Here is a 25448-nt window from a genome sequence, read left to right as displayed (position 1 = left end):
TATCGTCTATTACAAGAAAATTACACATGACAAATAATAGCACAATGTTATCACAAGTACAGTACAATTACTAATACGATACGGTATTTGAAACTGCTAATGCTGAAAGTTATAACCTTGAAAAAGGCAGTATATAGACTCAATATTCATCATTTTACTTACATGCAGCTTCCTTGTTAGATACATATTCAATACCTGAACTTGCAGTTAACCAAATTCCAAAATGATTATCACAACCTTAGAGTATGGACTTTAATAGCACTTTTTCTTCAACATTTAATTTCCACTCTTACCATACCATCTACCATCCAAAAACAGCCAAGTGTGCACAATGTATGCACCTGGAGCAGGGCTCAAAATAACATTAACAGCCTGTCATCTGTCATTAAATATAATTCCGACCCAAAAGCCACAACGACCGATCACATTATGATAAGCTGCATTATTGTGTATGTAAACTGCTTACTATAATATGTAGGCTGACCATATTGCATGTTGGTCTGTCACTTTGACAGATCAAGTCAGTGACATTATGGAGCACTGCTGGAGAAGTTTTTTACAGCTTGGCTGTTTTTGCATGGATTTCACTTCTTTTTGCATTATGACCCCAAAGCCAGTCCATTGGCCAGTATTGGTCCTTCACTTTACTCACATTTCTTGTTCAGTTAAAGACAGTAGTCATGCCAATTGTGTTATTATTTGGACTTTTTTGACGTACATGGTGTCATTGATGACTGTACCATTGAGAATGGACAGTGATTGAGCGTCATACACACGCACGCACTGTAGCCTTCTTCTTGTCATTCCAAGAGGGAACTATACTTCCATGGTCATCAGTATAATAAAGTAGTTTAACTTCATTTGCATGTCAACTACTACACTGGGCTTTTCATTATGATACACAGTAGTTACACTGTTAAGCAGTTACATTCACTAAGTGTCCTGATCAAAGAGCAGTGTACTTCCTTTGGTGTATTACTGATTCTTTACAATGGTGTAGGCCTGTGTCAAATATGCCAGCATAATAAAAAGTATATAACAGGCTGGAGTGCCAGCTATGCCAGCATATTAGGTGGATATTTCAAACTGTGGAGCTTATTTCCATGAAAATAGATTGATACTCCTTAATAGAGCAGTCAGTGGAAATATACATAGCTCCTTAGATTGATACTCTCTAATAGAACAGTCACTTTGTAGTGAAATACTCTTTTATAGCATTTACTGATTAAAATGTTCCAAGATTATTAGAAATGTTGCTACCCTAGGAGCATAATGCAAGCATAGTGGGAACACTGAAGAGCATGAAAGATGAAAATTTTGGGAAAATCCTGAAAGCATTTTGGAAAAATTATGAGCATATTTGACTCAGGCCCACTACAATGGTGTCATAATCTCTCTGTATGAAACTCACCACATCACCTCATGGATTACTGTGCGTGGCTACAATGGCTGGGTAGGATATGAAGACACAGTCAATTCAGCAGCTCAGCTGGGAGTACAGTGTGTATAGTTAAAAGTGAAGAGTGGTTAGCAATTGGTAGGAGAGTCATTAGAACCAAAGGAATTCCATCCATACTCAGCGGACAGAGGCACAACTGTTATCCACCACTTTGCATAAACACAACTGATGTAATGTACGCACTGTACATAGTGCATGGATGTCTCTGTGCATTAAATTCTCCACTTATACATACACACATATACACAGTAAAAATGTCAATGCAAGATTATATTTTATACATACATACATGCATACAACTAAACTGTACATATTACATATTATGAGGAGTCATTGTCACTACTATCAAAAGTGATATGGATTCTTTGAGCTGCTTCTTGTTTTAGAACCTTAGTACTTATCTATTAAAAATGATTGTGGTACAATACATATGAATATGTACAGTTAGCTTGTACCTTTTCCCTCCCTCTTCTTTTTCGTTTCTTCTGCTTCTTTTTACTAAAACTGCTTTTTACTGTGGACATAAACAAACACACGACTGTCATATTCTCATCACTTTTAGATGATCCGTGTGTAATATGAGTAACCTAACTTTAGTCACTAACATGAATTACAATCAGCAATTTAAATCCCTTTCCCTAAAGTGAACTCCTTCAATCTTGACCGAAACATTAAAGAAATGAGTTACAGTTTTATTTCAAATTGTGTACAGGATTTGAAACACAGGAATAAACAGCAAACAAAGGTGTAGGAAGAATGGGTGCTTGGGCAGCCAAAATGACTAAGGCAGTACTATGGCCCATAATTCCATATAACTCAACCTGACTTGAACAATGGGTGACATAAAATGTCATAAAATAATAGAACACAACTTCACTCATGTGATCCCTCTCTGCTGCGTAAGACCGTAATGCATTCTTACTGTCTCTCATGAGTACTCCAAACATATAATTTTTCAGGGTGATTGAGCTGCTACACACTTTCTTACGTAGCTACTTATCCTATGTACATCTTTTGGTGGTAAAGCACCCCAAAAGTGTAACATCTTCCAATGCTACTGACTTTCTTTACATTACATCACTGACATGAAATACGGTAACTAACTAACCCGAACAACAGAGTTCATCTTCTTTAGCAGATATCAGTAGTTTCTGTGCACTAGAAGACTCTTTGAATCTCACCTGACCCTATTAATGAGATAAAATCATCTACAATAATAGTCCTGCAGAGTACTTACTATCTTGGACTCTTCATCAAACTGAAATGCTTCAACATCTCCACAATTCTTACACATACTCTACAGAAGCAAATACGTTAACAGTAATAAACAAAGTTGGTGATTTTCTAATATGACACTGTATGTACATACTGCGTTTTGTAACAAAAATTGAAGTTGAATGCTCAGTGTAAGTTCTAGTAGACTACTTAATGGTGCACACAGATTGCTCAACTACCTATAGCCTACATGGTTTAACTAGGAAACATCAAGCATAAAAAAGCATTTGTAATACAGTTACACTGGACTGATAGAGTGTCAAATGGTTCTAACCAGAATCCTATAACAATTCTACATACCTCAAGGTCACTGGCAGTCAGAGAACACATTGTGATCTCCACTGTTATACTAGTTGACATTGTTGCTGGATCATGTGATCCAGACACAGGTGGTAGTGGTGCATCATGTGTAGCATCTTCATGATGCTCGGTGGTGATGTCTTGTTTGCTTTTCTTCTTTGTGTCTTTTTTCTCCTTCATTGCCTCTTTTAGTTGACTCATTTGTTTCTTCTGCAACTGTTTGTACATTTCCTTCAACTTGATCCACTCCACTCTAACAAGATAATAAAAAACTAGTAAGTGACCAAGTACTCCAGTACAAGAGACACTAAAATATGATGAAACTTTTAACAATGGAAATGTACAACGTTTAACGTTACCATATCTTATGTTTCACGGAATTTTTACCCTATATAGTGACCCAGCAGGTTGGACAATAAAATTTCCGGAATCATTTCAGCTGCACTCTGAACTGTTTTATTAAAGTGTACAAGACTACTCTATTTGAGTATCTTGATCTTTATAAATGCAGGAGCTGAATTGAAATAAAGTGGAGAAACTATATTATCCTTCACCTTGCTACTCACCTATGATTACTTGCACAATATTCAGAAGTCTACAGTCATCTTGGTGCTCTTTTTAAGAGACCACCTGATTATATTTATTTATTTAATTTCTAGTTTTGGAAAACACTGCATCCACGAAACATAAGATTGATTTGTGATGGCCTAAAAACTACATACTTTCTGTACACATTTCCAATAGTGTGTTTTGTTCATGAGCACTGAAGTATACTGTTATCTACCAAGTGCACTTATACACAAAGCATTATACAGTGAAATATCTTCAGTAGGGCCGCAATGAGACCAAAAAATTGGTCTCAATAGCAAGGTGGTCTTATTAGTGAGGTCATGAAGTGCATCTTATCTAAGGCATACCGTATAGCGGGAAATTTTTGAGGGAGTGAATTTCACAAGTGATGATAGCTTTGTGAAATATAATTGTGAAATGTTTCAGTTGATACACATAGCTATTGCCTGCTTTCTAGACTTTCGTGAATTAAAAAAACGTGAAAATCATATTTTGCACAGTTTCACGAAAGTTTCATCCCTCGAAAATTTCCCACTATACGGTAACTTTTACGCACTGGAACCTCACTTAGCAGCCACCTCTTTAATAAGGCCACCTGGATATAGTGGCCACCTTTAGTAAGTCCTAACTGTAGAGTCAGGTTGTTAAGTGCATGTGCTTATAATTTTCGGAGAAAACTTTTGTAAAAAAATCATACTATCAGTTAGGCATATATGCCTACCAAATAATTATGGTATGTTTAACACAGAATAATAGAGTACAGTAGTTCTTGGTCACCACACCAGTGTATAAGGATATCTGACGACATTTTTGGGTGAAATCCTTCGTGATGAACAAGAATATCACAATTCAGGTGCTGATTCGTTTGTATACATAGTCAAGGGAGAGACGTAAGCCCTTGAGGAGACAATAATTTTCCAGCTTTCTTCCCATGCGTAGCTGTGTCGCGTGTTGAGCTTTACGTTTGGCCATGTGCGCTTATCAGGCATGGTTAATCACAAGAAATGTGTATGCACTTCACAAATAATATGCGCTTAATAGACACATTAGTTTAACAACCCGACTCTATGGTATTGTTTTAGTAGTATAGCATTAATAATGTACAATAGCAATACCACAATATCCCTACTAACTTTGAAATCACTCTTAATGGTCCTGTGTCCTTCCTGATAGTATCGCTAGCAGTTGTTGTGTCTTTGCTGTCTTCTTCAAGTTTTGGCTTCTTGGCACCCTCAACTTCCATCTCGCCACGTTTACGCTTCCGACTACCCTCTACCTGTACTGCCTCACTGCTACTTGACAGCGTCTCTTCTTTACATGTCAGTGGGACAAAGTCCTGTTGTAGTAAAAAGACATCATACAAACATGTACAAATACATTATTATAGTGTATATATTCAAAAATACAGCTACTGTACAAGCATACAACATGTACATAGCACAAATGTATTACAGAAATACTGCAGTGAAAATTAGATTCTATCTCTACTTTGGTTACAAAAGTTTACAAACAAAGCATTACTATTTTTAACCATACAATATGTGTGTCCACATAAGCAATGCAATGACTAATGACACAGTAGTATACATGATAGATTACTACCTCAGAGTAAAGTGTTGACCCAAAGATATATACAGCAGTAACAGAAATACTGTATGATCTTAGTGGAAAAGAAAACAACATATTGTGTAGAGAGGCAGCAAAGATATGCCACCCTCCTGATAATTTTAAGTAGGATTCTGAGTGGAGATTATGAAAACCCTAAGAAACTTGACTTGATGTGTAGGTGTTGGACATTTATTTATAACATGAATGTATGCAAATGGCAATATACCGTATAGCTGGTAATTTTCGAAGGGTTTTTATTTTCGGGTATTTCGAAGAGGCCCCTCTCTTTGAAAATAAATTCCCACGTCCGGTTGTTCTTCGAAAATAAATTCCCACAAGTAAAAGCAACGATCCAACTTTCGGTGATTCGCTTGTGTATTCCTAGAGTTTTAGCTCATGGTAGACTGTATCATTACTGTACCAATAACCAGAAAAACGAGATGATCCAGTATGGCAATTGATGCCGTCTGCTCCGTCTAGAATCTGATGCCGTCTGCTCGGTCTAGAATCTATGGTAGCACGATCGAGCCAGTGAATTTATTCCACTCGAGACTCCCTCAGTCTTCTCTCCAGTGCACAGGGATGGGAATTTTTCCATCAGTAAGTCAGTTTTTGGCAAACATTCACGTATCTTCATAATTTGTGACACTAATTTTCGTTTATTTGAAATCCACCTGGACTTCGAAATATGCACTTTTCGAAATTAAAATCCTTCGAAATTCAGATTTCGCATCTTGTGCGAAATTTTCTGCTTCAAAAATAACCCGCTATATGGTACCATATTGTTTGAAAAAGGAAAAAAAGGGAGGGAGAATAAAGAAAAAATGACGCACCTGGGTGGGTTCGAACCACCAACCTTTTGGTTAATAGCCAAACGCGCTAACCCATTGCGCCACAGGTGCTGCATAGTATTACATTGTTAAGTAATAGTATACAAACAGGTCCCCTCACTCCTATCCTACTTTGTAGCAGCACGCCAGTCTAAAATTACGAAAAGCCAAGAAAAATACAGCTTCACACCCAGGTCCACTTAAAATACCAACATTTTGGTCAACAGCTAAAACACACTAACCCTTGTGTACTGGTGCTGGATCACAACTCAATGGTTCATCTGTTAATGATTAATATATATGCTAGGAGCCAAGCATGCACACACCTGTACATATTTGCTTATTAAATTGGACATGAATTGAATGTTTATTAAGTACACTGTAGAGCAGCTGCTCAAGGAGTGAATAATACAATTCGTATTTCCTGCTATTCTACTACGCAACACAACAAAAACAGTAAGTAGGATGAGCCCCTTGTAAATTCCGGCTGTAAATTCTTGGTGGTATAGTCAAAGATAACTAGTGATGGACATATATGGTAAAATAAAAGGGGGGAACTAGAGGTACACCAATAATTGGATCGGCTATTGGTTATTGGCTATATTGGCCTGAATTTTGTATATTGGTATCGGATCAGTAACATGTGTATACAAGTAGCAGATACAGATATACATAAACATGTATTTATGGGTACTAGTGTTCTAGTAATATCCTAGCAACGCCTGTTTATGTAATGTTAGCTGTTGATTACAGTCCCTTTATAACTAAACTGTGAGTACAAATTGTTCGAGAAAGGGTCTATGATATCGTATCGGATCAGCTTTGTTTATCGGCTTGATAATAGTATTTTATATTCGTTATTGGAATATCGACTAAAAGTCATATCAGTGCACCTCAGGAAAAACAAAGGGAAAACTGACAAAAATACCTTATTTGGGTGGGCTCAAACTACCAATTTTTTGGTTAAACATGCCACAGTAACCCTCTTCACTGAACTACATGTGCTACATAACAAATCATAAAGTAGCAGATACAAACAAAACAACCATCCTCATATCCTGCAATGAATGTTGATGAGGCTAAACTGCAGGCTGTAAGTACACAAATGCTAGTCAAACAAAAGAACTACCAACGCACCTGGGTGGGCTCGAACCACCAACCTTTTGGTTAACAGCCAAACGCGCTAACCCATTGCGCCACAAGTGCTGGACATGAACTACTGAAATTGTTGCAGTATAAAAACTAATTCTAGAGTAAGACTACATGCAATTTCAAACACAACATAAAAATATAGAAAAAGACACATGCACTTTTGCACCTGATTGGGCTCGAACCACTAACCTAACAGCCAAACAAGCTAATCCATTGCGCCACAGGTCACAGGTGCTACATATCAATAGATACTTTCGTTGCAGTATACATGAGAAAGTTTATGTCATACAATAGGCAGAACTGTGTGTTAGGGATCACGAAGGTGTGTACTCACTCACAACAATGTTTACCAGAAACCAGTCTCTAGGCCGTATCACCTGCAAACTAAGTGTACAGCTGCATTGGAACACCCCTAGACAACTAGCGAAGCTTAAGTTAGACCATTTTCGGACTATTGCAAGCTATAGAAGTGTGTTTAATACTCACTACATGTTTCAGTTTCCTTGTGGTACATGCGTCGACCAGACAAAGCAGCAAACCACTTTGAAATTTGGTATGATGACTCATAATTCCTTCTCCTATGTGCTCCAATTATTGGTACAGCAACACGACACTGTATTTTCTGCTTACAGTAATGATTCTGGACCATACCTAATGCCACGTGTAGTAAAATAAGGTGAAATAATTTGTCAGGTGCCTGTAACTGCAACTTCTGTTTCCAATCCCGGTAAGCGTGATTACACTGTGTTGCAAACGAAGAACAGTATGAGAAAAACATCAGTAATAAATCCAGTTACTAAGGGAGATTTAGACCAGGCCAGCAAGATTAAACAGGCCATGGCATAGTAAACTGTTTATTGCTTATTTTGGCACTTGATTTGGCAGTTCTGGAATATTCTCATTTTAGTACGAATACAGTTTTGTATTTCATTTGTGTGCCTTCATTTGCCCTCAACCAATGATTAAATTGCTGTTAATCTACTTGGTGAAATCAACCTCGAACTTGCATCTTTCACATATAACTCCAGTTTCAACTCTCAGTGACGATATTAAAATACTGGCTACTTCTATACTCTGGTAATGTAATACTTTCAAGAAAGTTCCGCTGTACATGCTGTACGAAGCAATCTGCCACACTCAGAAGTAGAGAATGCGAAACACGGATAACTTCAAAAAGGGATTTGCCGCACACCCATGCATGTACACACAAAAATTCTTATTTCATATCATTAGACAAGTGATTTATTGCATCCTAATTCTATTGATGTGCTAGTGAGTAGTGACTGTACTAATGAAAGCATTCAGAATCTCATAATCTAAATGTGTACAGCATAAATAGACTAGAATTGAAAGGAACTGAATGTAGTCACTAAAAGAAAAAAGAAAGCTGGGTGGGCTTTGATGTAGTATTCAAGACTAAATAACACGCATCTTATAAAGCAAATGAGAGAAAAAAGGCACATGCCGCTAGGTACTGTGGTGGCTGTACAATGTGTCGTTTAGCCTCTAGCCTTTCAAATGTGGTCAGGCAATGTTAGTCCTCCAAATAATGCAGCCATGTTGTGCTCGTGACATCATTGAGGATAAAGTCCACATCAAAATCCTTATTGAGTAAAAACAAATATCTACTTGAGAAACTGGGGACAAAAAGTTAACCAACAAAAACATCATGTTCCTGCCTGGGATCGAACCAGGGACCTTGAGTGTGTAAGACTCACATGATAACCACTACACTACAGGAACAGCACACCATTAACAGGAATTTTTTGAGCTCTTAACTTGATGGTGTGAAACAGTCACACACCCGAATGGTCATTGCCTGGACACTTTAATTCTAGAAACATATAAAGATTATCAGTAAACACAACACCTATGTGACAACCAAACAGCAACCATGACAACACAATGTACTTATCTTGAATTGAAAACATACCAATCAGAGAGGTCCCATTTCTTAGTTTACTGTACCCTTCAGGCATTATTACATTACTGTACCCAGTAAAACTTTCTTGTTCATCAATTTTAGACAGGCTAAGATGGATGAGATGACAGCTGGAGCTTTTGAAGTGTGGTGTGATTTAATTGTGTGCGTATATGCATGCATGCATGAAGCCGTAATGGCAATCCCTTAGTATGGAAATGATATGAGCTAGTTTCATAAATTATTACTATGCACTTGTGTATGTAGTCACCTATACAGAGTGTATATAAAGGAGACTTGACAACTTGTACTGTGTAAGTATTTATGTAAAATAAAAAAAATCTGATACAATAAAAAATAAATAACTAAACAAACAAAGAACACAAAACTAAAACTATTCATCATACCTGGGTGGGCTTGAACCACCAACCTTTGGTTAACAGCCAAACGTGCTAACCCATTGCACCATGGGTGCTGCACATTTTAATGTACGTACCTATGTATGTTGTAGAATCCACTACAGACATATAGGGGGTGTACCTAAAATCAAAGCATTGGCAACCTTGTGGCAGCACAGAACGCACAATATAGACAGTGAGAGTACAATGTACTCTTGGTAGATACAAAGTGACCACAGATCCATTGTAGAATGAACACCACAGTATAAAGAGATCTACACAACTACTTATCGGTAAGCACTATTACTACAATGTTTTGCAATATTTACAACAATTGAACTACTAAACAGCAGTTGGGGTGTATCTTGAGACCTATCAACAATGACAGGTTTACAACTATTTGGCAGTGACACTTCAGGTGGGCGTTCATAAGGATTAATAGCATCACAAGCATAGTACCACCATCCACACTTGCTTGCTATGGCACATGGAAGACATCTGGACCTATCATTGACATCATCATATGTAATGAACTTTGTCCCATTGTGATAATTATATAGGCCATGTGAAGCAATTCCTTTATAGCACCCATGCTGCATATTACTTAATGTTTTGATATGGTTTTGTTGCATGAAGATGACGACCAGCATGATTGAAGATGAAAGGAAAGCAAGGCATAGACTGCAGACACTTGTCAGAGCCCCAAAAGGCACATGCCGTTAGGTACTGTAACATACAAAAGTGGCTGTACAATGTGTCATTTAGTCTCTAGTCTTTCAAGCAGGGTGGAAACTGGCACATCAAAACTTGAGTGTTTGATACCTTTTAAAAAATTCAATACTGATAGTTTTCTTGTTTTTAATGATAGATTTGACATTACATAGCCTAACAGTCTTATGTATGTTGTGTATGATACTTCTATGATGGGCCTTTTATGTTAGTCCGCCAAATAACCACTCATCTTGTGCTTGTCATTGTGGATAAAGTCCATACCAAAATCTATTGAGTATCCAGAAAAAATTGTAACAATTATCTACTTGAAAAAATTTGGGACAAAAAAGTCAGCCAACAAAAAAACATGTTCCTGCCTGGAATTGAACCAGGGACCTTGACTGTGTAAGACTCACGTGATAACCACTACACTACAGGAACAACACACTACCTAAAGGAATTGTTTGAGCTCTTAACTTGATGGTGTAACACACAGTCATGCACCTGAATGGTTCATTGACTCACCGGACACTTTAATTTCAAATGATAACATAAAAGTTGGAAGGAACACATAATACTTGGAAGAAATACAGAAAAATTATCAACACAACACCTACATACTGTAACAACCAAACAGCAACCATGCCAACAGTTCATAATACAATGTACTTATCCTGAAATAGACATACCAGTCAGAGAGGTCCCATTTCTTGTACCCTTCAGGCATTATTAGAATACTGTACCCAGTAAAACTTCCTTGTTCATCAATTTTAGATGGACGGAGATGACAGCTTGTGGTTTTTGAAGTGTGGTGCCAACGGTGTATTGAATCATGTGTGTATACGCATGCATGACACTGAAATTGCAACAATAAAATAAGAAACCAGCCGTAATGACAATCCCTCAGTAAGGAGACATTATAAGCCAGTTTCATAAACTATTACTACACTTGTGTAGTCACCCATATAAAGTGTATATACATAAAGACTTGACAACTTGTACTGTGTAAGTAGTGTGAAAGCAAAAAATAAATAAACGTCGGATACAAAAAAAAAAAACTACCGCACCTGGGTGGGCTCGAACCACCAACCTTTTGGTTAACAGCCAAACGCGCTAACCCATTGCGCCACAGGTGCTACACAACAGCAAATAATAAAGTAGCAGTATACAAAACAAGCTTTCTGATACTATCCTACAATCAATATGCATGCATTAATGTGAAGGCCAAATTTATAGTTTATAATTTATAATACATTGCATGGGAGAATCAAAGTGCCAACATGTACTGTATTTTGCATACAGTACCAATTGTCCACATAAAGTTCTGCGCATAATTGGGCAAATACAGTACAGTTATGTAATTGGCTGTATTTTCTGTACACATGCATGGCAGTGCTTTAACTATAACAAAACAAATTTTGTAAGCAAAGAATGAAAAAGAGATCAAATCAACACACCTGGATAGGCTTGAAACACCAACCTTTTGGTTAATAGCCACACGCACTGCACCACAAGTACTGGATAAGAATATAATGGTGAGCTGTAATAAACTAACACAAGGCATGCATGGTGAAGCTGGCTTGATACCACCACTTGTCTGCTTTTTGAAATTGATTTTGTACACATGCATGTTCTGTGATTAACAAGCATCATTTGAGGAAATTCATACAAGTGTACCGCAGTGAAGAAGAAAATGCTGTCTGAGAGGGTCAGAACACAGTAACAAGTTAAAGAAAGTAATCACACCTATGTACTTTCAGCAAACAGTCAAACAGACAAACAAACTTGACATAAATCCACAAACCTCTGTGCAAAAAACAAGGTACAGCTCATATCTTATGGTTCTATAAGGAAAGTGGCTGCATTAAAATCCATAGACTTGTGTAGCAGTTGCCTTTCTTTTACCGGTTGCCTTAACCAAGTGAAAACGGAAAAAGGATGCTGGCTACACATTAGCACACAGATTTATCACCTTGTGGCAACAGTACAGAACACACAATATAGCCAATGTACTGTTGGAAGTAACCAAGTGGCACAGCACTTTAACAGTATCTTGCACAGTAAGTGGTAGATACCAACCAATAGTACTCCAACAGATAAAATTAACTTACTACATACAATACATCTGTATCATGAACAGATGAATCAGTATGAAGGCATAAAAAATTACTTACAGATATACATAAGCAGTATTACTACAATGTCTTGCAGTTTTTACAACTATTACTACTAAACAGAAGAACAATGCTTCCAAGGGGCGTATCTTGACATCTACCATATCAACAATGACAGGTTTGCCATTATTTGGCAGTTCAACCTCAGGTGGGCGTTCATTAGGATTAACAGTATCACAAGCATAGTACCACCATCCACACTTGCTTGTTACGGCACATGGAAGACGTCTGGACCTATCATTGACATCATCATATGTGCTGAACTGTGCCCCATCATGATAATCATATAGACCATGTGAAGCAATTCCTTTATAGCCCCACACACTGAGTCGATACTTATCACTGGCACAGCCGACCCTAAAGTAATCATAGTGAAAGTACGACCATGTCTGGTTAATAGCATATCTGGAGTCTGTTCTCATCTCCCATTGGCCGGTTTGTGTCATAGCATGTACAGCCTTGAGGCCGTACCAGAAATCAGCTCTAAGGTTACCAAATCCATTTTCGTAGTCAACCCAAGATCTTGTGAAGCTTATCCAATTCATGGAGTTATTTGTGTTGCGTTGTATGACAGTCCATCCTCCATTATCAGTGTCCATGTCACAGTAGACTTTAGTAGAGGTAAAGGGACTTCCCCCTGTTATGGAGTAGACACCAGAAGGTCCTAAGGGCTCAGAATCATCTTCCCCTGATCCCACAGCAATGAGGTCACAACACTCTTTGATGGGAGCTTGGCCACATTTCAACTTATACTGATTTTCCAAACTCTCACCGTTTGGGTTATAACTTGATACCTGCCTTACCATGAGTAGGAAGAACAAGTACAACATCTTTGCTGCCATGACAATCAGCCTATTTTCAACAGAGCAACTAATTCAAATAAGTACTCCAACTCTATACTGCACTAAAACAATTGTACTGCACATACATAGGCTAACTGCTTTTATGGCAAAAGCATTGTGCATGTCTATTGTGTGTGGTGATTTGGTTATCACGAGGGGTTTGGCAAAGCCTGCTGTCTCCACTCAAAGAATATTCAATAGTTTACAGCAATCTATACTCATTGTAGGTAATTGAGAAAGGAGACAGCAGGACTCAGCAAATAATATATGGTCACTCATTAATGCCTTAATATGGTTTTGTTGCATAAAGACGATGACCAGCATGATTGAAGATAAAAGGAAAGCAAGAGGGCAGACACTCATCGGAGCCCATGCCAGACATGAGTTACGTATGTACGTACCATACAAAAGTGGCTATACAATGTATCATTTAGCCTCTAACCATTTAATTGTGATGGCAGACAAAATGGCAGGAAAAAAAATCAGGTATGCCTTTAGCCAAGCACACATGTAGCTCAAATACTGCTATGGCTTAATTTCTTCACTGTTCGACATTGCTTCTACACAAGAGGTCCCTTTTTTCCAACCACAGTAACTACAATATGTACAGTGGATGCATCATGGACTTACTCCTTTGTGTTTCCAGTACTGTATAGGTGTTGATTTGTGGTAATGCATGTGGATCAGTACAGCTGGCTGTCATGAGGATCATCCGTAATTTCCACTGTGACTGGATTAAATGTACATGTATAAGGCACTTCTAGTACTGTTCTTTGTTTGCAATACCGTACACTGGATAGAAGAGAGCCAAAAACTTAATTTCCGTAGTAACTAGATAGGTACTGTTCTTTGTTACAGGTAGCTAAATTGACTTTTATAATACATGTATGCCTGGCTGGTGCCATTCTTTCCTTTGATGCAGTACAGGTGTATGTGATGGTTCATTCATAAATCATGTTACAAAAAAAGTTAACACAAGTGTAAGACAAAAAATTGAAATTTTATATTTGAGTAGAGACCATGGCAATGACATAAGGAAAGCCTTGTGGACATTTAATCCCTGCTTCTGTTATGGCTATACTCTGTATATGGCTAAAGTTGGAATTAAATGTCCACTAGTACAGCTGCAGGTATCGATGACCTCCCTTGCTTCAACGCTTTTTATTTCAATGATTCATACTCAAAAAACAAAATTTCTTAATTTTTCCTTTGCTTGTTGTTTTAGCCCTAGTATGAATAAAAACTGTAGTATAATCTAGTTGAGAAAAAATCTGCGACAGAAAAGTCAGCCAAAAAAAGAAAATCACTGTTCCTGCCTGGGATTGAACCAGGGACCTTGAGTGTGTAAGACTCACATGATAACCACTACACTACAGGAACACCACATTACCTATAGGAATTGTTTGAGCTCTTTACTTGATGGTCACACAATCACATGGTTTCAACGCCTGGACCATTTAGTAAACAAAAAAGTTGGAAACAAAGTGGAATGGCCACATCGCTAGCTCAATTGACATATGTCTGGCTGGCGCCATTCTATCCCTTCCTTCGATGTGGTATGTGTTGGTTCACCAGAAAGAAAGTAAACAAAACAAAAATAGGTAAAATGTTGAAATTTTATATTTGAGTAGAAATAAAAGGCAATGAAACAAGAGAGATCAGATCATCTATACCTACAGCTGTACTAGTGGACATGTAACCCCTAATTTAGTCATGGCCACTTACTAGTGTAGCTGCAGGTGTAGATGACCTCTCTTGCCATTGCATTTCAATTCTATGATCCCTACTCAAAAATAAAACTTCTAACTTTTCCTTTCACTTATTATATTGTTTTAAGAATAAAAACTGTAGCATAAACCTACTTGAGAAACCTGAGACAAAAGTCAGCCAACAAAAGAAACTCACTGTTCCTGCCTGGAATTGAACCAGGGACCTTGAGTGTGTAAGACTCACGTGATAACCACTACACTACAGGAACACCACACTACCTAGAGGAATTATTTGAGCTCTTAACTTGATACATTCAATGCCTGGACCCTTTTTTTGCTTTTATCTCCGGAACATTTCTAACTTTTTTTGTTTTATCACTGGAACCCTACTAACTTTTACACTAGCACTTGTGTAGTTTGTCATAGTTGAGAACTTGTCAACTTAAAACAAAATTCTGATACAAAAAAAAACAAACAAAAAAAACAACAACTGAAGAACACATAAAAAACTTTCACACCTGGGTGGGCTTGAATCACCAACCTTTTGGTTAACAGCCAAACGCACTAACCCATTGCGCCACAGGTGCTGCACAACAGTAAATCACAAAGTAGCAGTATACAAAATAAGTTTCCTCAAATCCTGTGACAAATATTTATGAGTCTATACAGTAACTGCAGTCCAAGTTTAAATGTACAAAATATATGTTTAAAAAAACAACAAACAAAACAAACAAACAGAACTGCTAACAAAAAGAGGTAGTTATACTAGTGCGCCTGGGTGGGCTTGAACTAGAGCTATGAAACTGGATAGAACATAGCTGATTGCTGAAGTACCTGTGGTAAGCCACGAATCCATGCGTGTCTTACGCTTGCGACGATTCACTATGATGCTTGTACATCTTCATCAAAATTAGTGAACACCCATAGCAGACCATAACTGTCAGTTATCTGGTTAACTGAATGACATTCCTGCATGTAAGTTACATGCCCCTAAATGTCAGATTGTCCTTATAGTGGTCAAAGTATTAGGCACCAAGTAATTATAAGCAGAATTCTACTACAAATGTGATATCAATGTTAACACATGAGAGAAGTATCCAAAAACATACATTTGTGGTGAATATCTTAGAGATCAGTTATTCAGTTATGCAAAAATAACTGATAACTGGAATACCTGGTAAGTTAATCAGTTTATCTGGTAAGGTTTCACAGCACTATCTTGAACCACCAACCTTTCCGTTAACAGCCAAATGTGCTAACCCCATTGTACCACAGGTGATAGACAATATAGAACCATAACGAATCAAGCTTTCTCATATCGCGCCTTATCTGCAGCAGTAGTGAGGGGAAGAGAGGTATTGGGAGAGATGGTGGTTCACTATGACTAGACAGACGCTAAAGTATGTTGGGACAAACCTGAGCTGTCTGTTATAGCTACTGTATGTGATATTTGGATAACTGTATACTTCTCCGTAGCCATAGTGATCGAAAATTAAGACAAGACTGGCAAAGGAGTTTAAGAAATTGGCATTTTCCTGAGCTTAAGTCAATCCCTTCTTATATGAATGAAAGCATACTTACTGAATAGCTAAGTTGACAGCATGCAACACTATAAAGAAGGGAGGTGTCAAAAGTCACCAAACTGATGCCACTAGTGCAGTATCAACAACTCATAAAATAGAGGCTTCTGCATATTCAACACCTATCAACACTCCTCAGAAAATAAGTGGTAGCACTTTGAAAGGTGAACTACATTTTTCATGAAGTGTAAAGTTCAGGCAGTACTGGACTTAGCTAGATACTTTTTTGAAGCTTTAAAATTTATTTCAGAGCTGATCTATTGCTTCAGTGCTACAGCAACAGAAATATCATCGCAAAACACATTATACATATGCCAAATGTTCTGAACTATAGTATACGACATTATCAGTCAAGTGGATCCAACCTGCTTGAGCTCTCTGGACATGAATCAATATCAAAATGATAATTGGGTGACGTAGAACCTTTAAACATGTAGCAGCTGAACAGAGTAGTGATATTCATTCCTCACCATGCCCACTACCTACCATTAATCAGTAACAGACTGTAAAATAGGTAATGCATAGGCTCATTCCCAGACCGCTTCTTTCCCTATTCTGGTTGCTCAAATACACCATCATCAAGTTCTGCTTTCTTCTAGAATTCATAGCTCTAGCTACATCTGTTCGCCTATTCTAATCAGTCACACTCTCTTCATGCTGTTTATAAACCTTGATTCTCTTACTTAACTGAGCAGTTTTTATTACTTCAATTAAACTTCATAGTATACTGAGTAATTCAGTGACCACGTGTGTCGTGCACGTGACACTCGTACAACATACACAATCGACCACCCAGTGTGGGACTTTCAATAAATTTTCGGAGACACAATGCACGCACGACTACTGACTTGTGTGAGGCTCACTCAGGCTTACCCAAATTAACATTCATGAATTCAAACAAAGACACAGGTGAGGTATTTCCTCCCATTTTGCACTCCATATGTTTACGTACTTCCTCTTACATTATTATCTAATGGTTCAAAGACTAAAAAGTTCAGTTTGTTGACTGTCACATTCACCAATTATGACATCACTTTTTGTAATTGCAGATAAGCAGCCCAAGTTTTAAAAGTATGTAAAGCAAAAAGGTTACTACCGCACCTGGGTGGGCTTGAACCACCAACCTTTTGGTTAACAGCCAAACGCGCTAATCCATTGCGCCACAGGTGCTACCTAATAGAAAAGCACAAATTAGTAGCATAAAAAACAAGCTTAAGCATTTATAAAACTGCAGCCCAAGTTTAAAACTGCAAAAATGTAGGCTAAAAAGATAACTTCACAATCGCACCTGGGTGGGCTCGCACCACCAACCTTTTGGTTAACAGCCAAACACGCTAACCAATTGCACCACAGGTGCTACATAATAGAAAAGCACAAATTAGTAGCATAAAAAACAAGCTTCAGCAACAAGCATTTATAAAACTGCAGCCCAGGTTAAATTGCAAAAATGTAAGCTAAAAGATGACTTCATAATCACAATCGCACCTAGGTGGGCTCGAACCACCAACCTTTTGGTTAACAGCCAAATGCGCTAACCCATTGCGCCACAGGTGCTACATGATAGCAAACCACAAATTAGTAGCATAAAAAACAAGCTTCTGCAACAATCATTGCGCTGGACAACAAGAGGTAACATTATATAGTATACAAAGCCATCTTTATATCCTGTTAAAAATTATCTTCTATACTTACATAGTTGAATGTCAAGTTCAAAACAATTAAGCACCTGCTAAAAGTATTTCTGTATAGCTAGTTTAAAATTAGTCAAGGAAAAAAACTGGGGCTCAAAACAACCACGTTTTTACATGCTTACTCATCACATCAAGGTATGCACATACGCAAATCAGTCACCAATATTTATTGTTGATCACCAATATTAATTTTATTGTCAACTATTTACCTGTAAGTATGAATAAAAACTGTAGTTGAGAAACCTGGGACAAGTCAGCCAAAAAAAAAATCACTATTCCTGCCTGGGATTGAACCAGGGACCTTGAGTGTGTAAGACTCACACGATAGCCACTGCACTACAGGAACAGCACACTGTTTATAAGAATTGTTTGAGCTCTTTACTTGGTGGTGTGTCGCACAATCACATGGTTTCAACGCCTGGACAGTTATGGCCACTAGTATAGCTGCAGGCGTAGATGACCTCCCTTGCCATTGCATTTTAATTCTATGACCCCTACTCAAAAATTTCTAACTTTTCCTTTCACTTTTTAGGAATAAAAACTGTAGCATAAATCTACTTGAAGAAAGAGAAACGTGAGACAAAAAAGTCAGCCAACAAAACAAACTCACTTCCTGCCTGGGATTGAACCAGGGACCTTGAGTGTGTAAGACTCACGTGATAACCACTACACTACACTACCTAGAGGAATTGTTTGAGCTCTTTACTTGATGGTGTGTCACACATTCAATACCTGGACCCTTTTTTTGCTTTTATCTCCGGAACCCTTCTAACTTTTTTGTTTTTATCACTAGAACCCTACTAACTTTACACTAGCACTTGTGTAGTTTAATTGTCATAGTTGAAACCTGTCAACTTAAAAAAAAACTCTGATACAATACAAAAAAAACAAACAAACAAAAAACTAAAGAACACAATAAAAACTTTCGCACCTGGGTGGGTTTGAACCACCAACCTTTTGGTTAACAGCCAAACGTACTAACCCATTGCGCCACAGGTGCTACACAACAGTAAATCACAAAGTAGCAGCATGCATACAAAATAAGTTTCCTCATATCCTGTGACAAATATTTATGAGACTGTACAATAACTGCAGTCCAAGTTTAAATGTACAAAATATATGTCAAAAAAAAACGGAACTGCTAACAAAAAGAGGTAATTACTAGTGCGCCTGGGTGGGCTTGAACTAAGGCTATGAAACTGGATAGAACATAACCGATGATGACTGAAGTACCTGTGGTAACCCATGAATCCATGCGTGTCTTACGCTTGCAGCAATTCACTACTATGATGCTTGTACGCCTTCATCAACTAGTGAACACCCATAGCAGACCATAACTGTCGGTTATCTGGTTAACTGAACTAAATGACATTCCTGCATGTAAGTTACATGCCCCTAAAATAGTACTGTTTCTCAGATTGTCCTTATAGTGGTCAAAGTATTAGGCACCAAGTGATTATATGCAGAATTCTACTACAAGTGTGATAAATATCCTACATTTTTGAGTGAATATCTTAAGTGATCAATTATTCAGCTAAGAAATTGGCATTTTCCTGAGCTTAATGAATGAAAGCATACTTGCTAAGATCAAACTGAATAGCTAAATCAACAGCATGCAACACTATAAAGAAGGGAGGTGTCAAAAGTCACCAAACTGATGCCACTAGTGCAGTATCAACAACTCATAAAATAGAGGCTTCTGCATATTCAACACCTACCAGTACTCCTCAGAAAAAAAAGTGGTAGCACTTTGAAAGGTGAACTAGATTTTTCATGAATTGTAAAAGTTCAGGCAGTACTGGACTTGGTTAGATCCTTTTTTTTTTTTTTTTTTTTGCAGAAAGAAGCGTCAAAATTTATTTCCGATCAGAACTAATCTATTGCTTCAGTGCTACAGCAACAGAAATATCATTGCAAACACGTTACACAATGAGTCAAATGTTCTGAACTACACAACATTATCAGTCAAGTGGATCCAACCTGCTTGAGCTCTCTGGACATAAGTCAATATCAAAATGATAATTGGATGACGTAGAATCTTTTAAACATGTAGCAGCTGAACAGAGTAGTGATATTCATTCCTCACCATACCCACTACCTACCGTTAATCAGTAACAGACTGTAAAATAGGTAATGCATAGGCTCATTCCCAGACCGCTTCTTTCCCTGTTCTGGTTGCTCAAAATACACCATCATCAAGTTCTGCTTTCTTCTAGAATTCATAGCTCTAGCTACATCTGTTCGCCTATTCTAATCTGTCACACTCTCTTCATCTTTGAAAGTTTTGTGCTGTTTGTAAACCTTGATTCTCTTACTGTACTTAACTGAGCAGTTTTTATTATTTCAATCGAACTTCATAGCATACTCAGTAATTCAGTGACCATGTGTGTCATGCACGTGACACTCGTACAACGTGCACAATCGACCACCCAGTGTGGGATTTTCAATAACTTTTTGGAGACATAATATACGCACAACTACTGACTTGTGTGAGGCTCACTCAGTCTCACCCCAATTAACATTCATGAATTCAAACGAAGACACAGGTGAGGTATTTCCTCCCATTTTGCACTGCCACCATATGTTTACGTACTTTCTCTTACATTATTTCAAAGTTGGACAAACCACTAAAAAGTTCAGTTTGTTGACTGTCACAATCACCAATTATGACATCACCTTTTGTAATTGCAGATAAGCAGCCAAAGTTTTAAAAGTATGTAAAGCAAAAAAGTTACTACCGCACCTGGGTGGGCTCGAACCACCAACCTTTTGGTTAACAGCCAAACGCGCTAACCCATTGCGCCACAGGTGCTACGTAACAGTAAAACACAAATTAGTAGCATAAAAAACAAGCTTCAGCAACAAACATTTATAAAAATGTAAGCTAAAAAGATAACTTCACAATCGCACCTGGGTGGGATCGAACCACCAACCTTTTGGTTAACAGCCAAACGCGCTAACCCATTGCGCCACAGGTGCCACATAATAGTAAAACACAAATTAGTAGCATAAAAAACAAGCTTCAGCAACAAACATTTATAAAACTACAGCCCAAGTATAAAATTGCAAAAAACGTAAACTAAAACTCACAATCGCACCTGGGTGGGATGGAACCACCAACCTTTTGGTTAACAGCCAAACGCGCTAACCAATTGCGCCACAGGTGCCACATAATAGTAAAACACAAATTAGTAGCATAAAAAACAAGCTTCAGCAACAAACATTTATAAAACTACAGCCCAAGTTTAAAATTGCAAAAAACGTAAACTAAAAAGATAACTTCACAATCGCACCTGGGTGGGCTCGAACCACCAACCTTTTGGTTAACAGCCAAACGCGCTAACCCATTGCGCCACAGGTGCTGGACAACAACAGATAACATTATTGTAGTATACAAAGCAAGCATCCTTAGATCCTGTTAAAAATTACCTTCTATACTTGCATAGTTGAATAAATAAAATTTTAAAGTCTATAAAACACCATTTAGGGTCACTCTGAAGGCAGGTTTAGGCTTACCAATACTTCTAAGTGTCATGAAGGAAGAGCGAAGCTAGTTTTGGGTGATAGTTTTGGGCACAAAACCCCAAACCTTTATCTACTATCATAGTCCACAGGCACAACTCACAAAGCTACTGTACTATTTTCTATGGCTACCTTTATGTCACGCATCTGTGTAATTTATTTGAACCATCACTTTTGGTTTACAGCCAAATGTGTTAATCCACTGCACCACAGGGAAAGGAATACTGTTACCAATATTTGTATAGCACTTCATTGCAAACTACTGGGAGCTATAATAAGGTGTATTGTTATGTATGGATTTCTAGTTTTTTTCTCTTCCCCAGGAATATAGCCAATGCCATACGCTGTAGCTATTCTGTACCTATAAACTACTGCAACGTCACATCATGATAAATGACACAACAACACTATCAACACTGTACTCTGTAACATTAGACTCTTCATACAGTCTGGGATTCCAACTTCATGATTAGCCATGCAGGTAGGTATATTAAAATTTCGCTAAATGCCATATGTTCTACCAACACTATTTTCGACTGTTCTATTAGAATGCTTTAATATCAATTGCAAATTTAACTAAGAACAAATTCCATTTTATAGGGGTTCAATCTCTTTTGGAAAATACATCCCAAAATCTGGACTTCCTTTTATGGCTACATTTAAGCACATTACATACACACCTATAAGTATGTGTGGTTTCCATTGCCATAAACAGCTAGAATCACTATAGCATGTCTGTCAGAACCCCTACTTAGTTAGATTATAATAATTAAAATTAGTTCACATACCTTTAATGCATCATTGGCTTCCTCAGCAGAAGAGAACTCTACGAAAGCAAATCCTTTAACTAGTTTGTTCTTGAACCTGGGTATGCTAAGGAAATAATTACACACAGATATAAATTGTCTTAAAATGTTATCTATACCTGACATAAGTCACAGTTCCATATTTTTTGAAGGTAGCCTTAAGCGTTTCGTGTGTAAAATCTAAGGGAAGGTTCTCCTACATGTAACAACAACAAACAGAAAAGTTAAAAACTCTTTAAACACATTATAACATGTCTTACAACATATAGTGTCCTCTCATCTACATTGCTCAGTTCAGACAGCGGAGTCGTACGACGAACCAACTGTTCATCTGCAGACACCTTGACAACAACAAAAAGTTGTAATTTATGATAACAATCAATGATGTATGACAAACTTAAAAATACATCACACTACCCTGCCATAATCCTTATACATGTACATGATCTTGGTTACTTATTATTTGATACTGGGCAGTCAGCACTGCTAATGTTGCCCCAGGGGACTCAGATAATTACAAAGAAAATCACAAAATGTCTAACTACAAATAATTACAAATTACTTCTCGTCTATTTGATCATAAAATAAACTGATGTTGATAATATAACATGTGGGGGTAGGGCATTCCATTCTCTGATGGTTCAAGGAAAAAAACTGTTTATGTAGGCTAGGCATCTGTTGTAACATTAGCAAAATTGTAAATCTGCTAGTAGTGAATACTTATCGCTGTATGAATACTAAAGAAGTAGCTTGGAATTTTCAGAGCCTGTAAGATAGTTGATAGATTTGTAAAATAAAGAAAACCTTTTTTAATAGGGCTGGGACGAATATTGAAATTTACCTTCAAACATTCGCTAATAAAATGTTCGAACATTCGAAGCTTCGGTGTCAGCTTTCAAGTTACAGGTTTTCTTGCAATTAAATATTATGCACATCTTAAGTTTTACAATTGGAAAATGCATAGCAGCAGTACTGAATGATGCAATCAATCGATTTCAATGGGTGTGTCTGCTATACTGCAATTGTGCATAGGCAAACACCAACTAATGGCTAAAAAGGGCATTTTCCATGCATTATCTATCACTTTATAAGGTGTAAAAAGGTTACAACTACAGTAGAAAGCTAAACTGTGATGATTTAAAAGTGAGCATGACACACAAAGATTAAAAGATGAACACTGATTGTGCAAGATGAATAAGCACAGATAGAGACGTTTATTTGTAATTCTTTTGTAGGCAATGAGTGCATTACAAAGCTTCAAAGGATAATTTATAATTCAAAGTTTACTCAACCTTTGAACCCACGAAACATTCGAAGTCAAAATTTGAAGCTTTAAACTCCAGCTACAAGACACAAAAGGAAAACAGTCGAGTGTGAACCAGAGACTTGGTTCTTTGCATAAACCTGTACCTGGGCCAGTTGAGATTTTGTAACATAGCTGATATGCTATGGCAGCAAGAGCAATTACATAAATTGTGTAGGCAGTAGAGACAGTCATTGAAAAATCAATACCATAGGCAGTCAATAAAATGGCCATCAATTGTGTTTTTCAAAAGTTTTAAAACCTATTAATAGAAATTCCCACAGTATCTGCCAGCACAGATTCCCCTGTACCAAGGCTAAACATGTATTATTAAAGTTTATGTGACAGTATGTCACCGTATTTTATTTTTTATTTTTACCAAGATAATTCCATGGAGGACCTGACCTTTAATGACTGTATTGATTAGCTAAATTGTGCATTATGGATTTGCTTTGCTAATTAATAAAATATTACATTTATGTCCAGCAAAAAAGTTACAGGACACAAGCGTCAGTTATAATTGTTTAATTTCAGCAAACAGGATATGATTATAAAAGAATTGTATAGCTAAATGTATACCTCCAGCAGTGAAGAGTTCTTCATTGCCTTAACAATCAATGTCCTGTCCTGTGTCAATGACTTCATCTTGTTAAAGCTAGCAATAACCTCAATTGGGACATCTACAGCAATGAAACAAATATAACTAACTCATACATATCACAACACCACGGACAGATCCTTTAAAAACTCAGAAACATGCACACCCCACTTGATAACCACGAGATTCTTCTGTATTTAGTGTACATACGCAGGACACATATAGTGTGCAGGTTCTAAGCATTCCACAAACAAGGGCTTCACTGGTACATCACCTACATGACAAAGTACATGTTTAACTTACAGCCTTCAGGGTGCTCCTGGATTTTCTTTTGCAAGAATCTGTCTTTGTGTAAATTAGAATCGCCAAAATAAAACTCCAGCTACAAGACGCAAGGAAAACAGTCAAGTGTGAACCAGAGACTTGGTTCTTTGCATAAACCTGTACCTGGTCTTGTATGGTTTTCAGTAACTTAGTTTTCTTCTTGAATTTTCGGTGTTTCTTCGCATCTGGCCTTCCTTCCATAGCGACGTTTCACTAATGTTCTAATAAAAGAACGCCTAAACAACTTCATGCAGAGTCGCGCACGTGACTTCATACAAGGCAAGTGAAGGGTGTAGTAGAGGCGTGTTCCTTGGTCAGTTGACAAAAAGCAACCAAGCAACGCAATGAATTTGTACACATATATACGGTCAATATAGTGACCTACTCGGCTAGTCCACTTGCAGTGCTGCAGTTGACCTTAGCCTCGACCTTTGCTGTCTTCGTTTGCCCAGCTACAAGTAAGTTGCACCGCATAAATTATATCAACAATATACTAACCCCAGGTACCAGGGCTTAGTATATCTATGATTTATAACATGCAGTTGTTTGATGCACGCTATGCCAAACTTGTATTCATATTAAAAAGGCCGCACAGCCTGTTAGATGAATCCTGCTCAAATGCACACAAATCAGTCATTAGGTAATTCAAAGGTTGCAGCACAAGTTGCTGTCAGA

General features: G+C 37.5%; 1 protein-coding gene and 18 non-coding genes across 19 annotated transcripts; all 19 read right to left on the bottom strand.

The window, feature by feature from the left end:
- Positions 1–1630: 1630 nt before the first annotated feature.
- On the bottom strand, positions 1631–25052 carry LOC136240006 (la-related protein 7-like). Its single transcript, XM_066030801.1, has 12 exons — positions 24897–25052; positions 24753–24831; positions 24431–24531; positions 22809–22889; positions 22668–22744; positions 22531–22615; positions 4738–4940; positions 3035–3287; positions 2697–2756; positions 2568–2646; positions 1915–1973; positions 1631–1860 (listed from the first exon to the last, which is right to left on the bottom strand). The coding sequence occupies exons 1-12, from the start codon at positions 24972–24974 to the stop codon at positions 1780–1782; spliced, it is 1236 nt and encodes a 411-aa protein (XP_065886873.1). The 5' UTR covers positions 24975–25052; the 3' UTR covers positions 1631–1779.
- Trnan-auu (transfer RNA asparagine (anticodon AUU)) lies at positions 6041–6114 on the bottom strand. The gene has a single exon. It is a non-coding gene; the product is annotated as a tRNA-Asn (tRNA).
- On the bottom strand, positions 7175–7248 carry Trnan-guu (transfer RNA asparagine (anticodon GUU)). The gene has a single exon. It is a non-coding gene; the product is annotated as a tRNA-Asn (tRNA).
- Positions 8865–8937, bottom strand: Trnav-uac (transfer RNA valine (anticodon UAC)). Its single transcript has one exon. It is a non-coding gene; the product is annotated as a tRNA-Val (tRNA).
- Positions 10593–10665, bottom strand: Trnav-uac (transfer RNA valine (anticodon UAC)). Its single transcript has one exon. It is a non-coding gene; the product is annotated as a tRNA-Val (tRNA).
- Trnan-guu (transfer RNA asparagine (anticodon GUU)) lies at positions 11287–11360 on the bottom strand. Its single transcript has one exon. It is a non-coding gene; the product is annotated as a tRNA-Asn (tRNA).
- Trnav-uac (transfer RNA valine (anticodon UAC)) lies at positions 14548–14620 on the bottom strand. The gene has a single exon. It is a non-coding gene; the product is annotated as a tRNA-Val (tRNA).
- Positions 15146–15218, bottom strand: Trnav-uac (transfer RNA valine (anticodon UAC)). The gene has a single exon. It is a non-coding gene; the product is annotated as a tRNA-Val (tRNA).
- Trnan-guu (transfer RNA asparagine (anticodon GUU)) lies at positions 15463–15536 on the bottom strand. Its single transcript has one exon. It is a non-coding gene; the product is annotated as a tRNA-Asn (tRNA).
- Trnan-guu (transfer RNA asparagine (anticodon GUU)) lies at positions 17626–17699 on the bottom strand. The gene has a single exon. It is a non-coding gene; the product is annotated as a tRNA-Asn (tRNA).
- On the bottom strand, positions 17813–17886 carry Trnan-guu (transfer RNA asparagine (anticodon GUU)). Its single transcript has one exon. It is a non-coding gene; the product is annotated as a tRNA-Asn (tRNA).
- Trnan-guu (transfer RNA asparagine (anticodon GUU)) lies at positions 18010–18083 on the bottom strand. The gene has a single exon. It is a non-coding gene; the product is annotated as a tRNA-Asn (tRNA).
- On the bottom strand, positions 18494–18566 carry Trnav-uac (transfer RNA valine (anticodon UAC)). Its single transcript has one exon. It is a non-coding gene; the product is annotated as a tRNA-Val (tRNA).
- On the bottom strand, positions 18828–18897 carry Trnav-uac (transfer RNA valine (anticodon UAC)). Its single transcript has one exon. It is a non-coding gene; the product is annotated as a tRNA-Val (tRNA).
- Positions 19147–19220, bottom strand: Trnan-guu (transfer RNA asparagine (anticodon GUU)). The gene has a single exon. It is a non-coding gene; the product is annotated as a tRNA-Asn (tRNA).
- Trnan-guu (transfer RNA asparagine (anticodon GUU)) lies at positions 20959–21032 on the bottom strand. The gene has a single exon. It is a non-coding gene; the product is annotated as a tRNA-Asn (tRNA).
- Trnan-guu (transfer RNA asparagine (anticodon GUU)) lies at positions 21126–21199 on the bottom strand. Its single transcript has one exon. It is a non-coding gene; the product is annotated as a tRNA-Asn (tRNA).
- On the bottom strand, positions 21314–21387 carry Trnan-guu (transfer RNA asparagine (anticodon GUU)). The gene has a single exon. It is a non-coding gene; the product is annotated as a tRNA-Asn (tRNA).
- Trnan-guu (transfer RNA asparagine (anticodon GUU)) lies at positions 21509–21582 on the bottom strand. Its single transcript has one exon. It is a non-coding gene; the product is annotated as a tRNA-Asn (tRNA).
- Positions 25053–25448: the final 396 nt, after the last annotated feature.

This window comes from Dysidea avara, chromosome 12 (assembly GCF_963678975.1).
Source record: "Dysidea avara chromosome 12, odDysAvar1.4, whole genome shotgun sequence".
NCBI classification, from domain to species: Eukaryota; Metazoa; Porifera; class Demospongiae; order Dictyoceratida; family Dysideidae; genus Dysidea; species Dysidea avara.
This window is presented reverse-complemented; position numbering and strand designations above follow the sequence as displayed.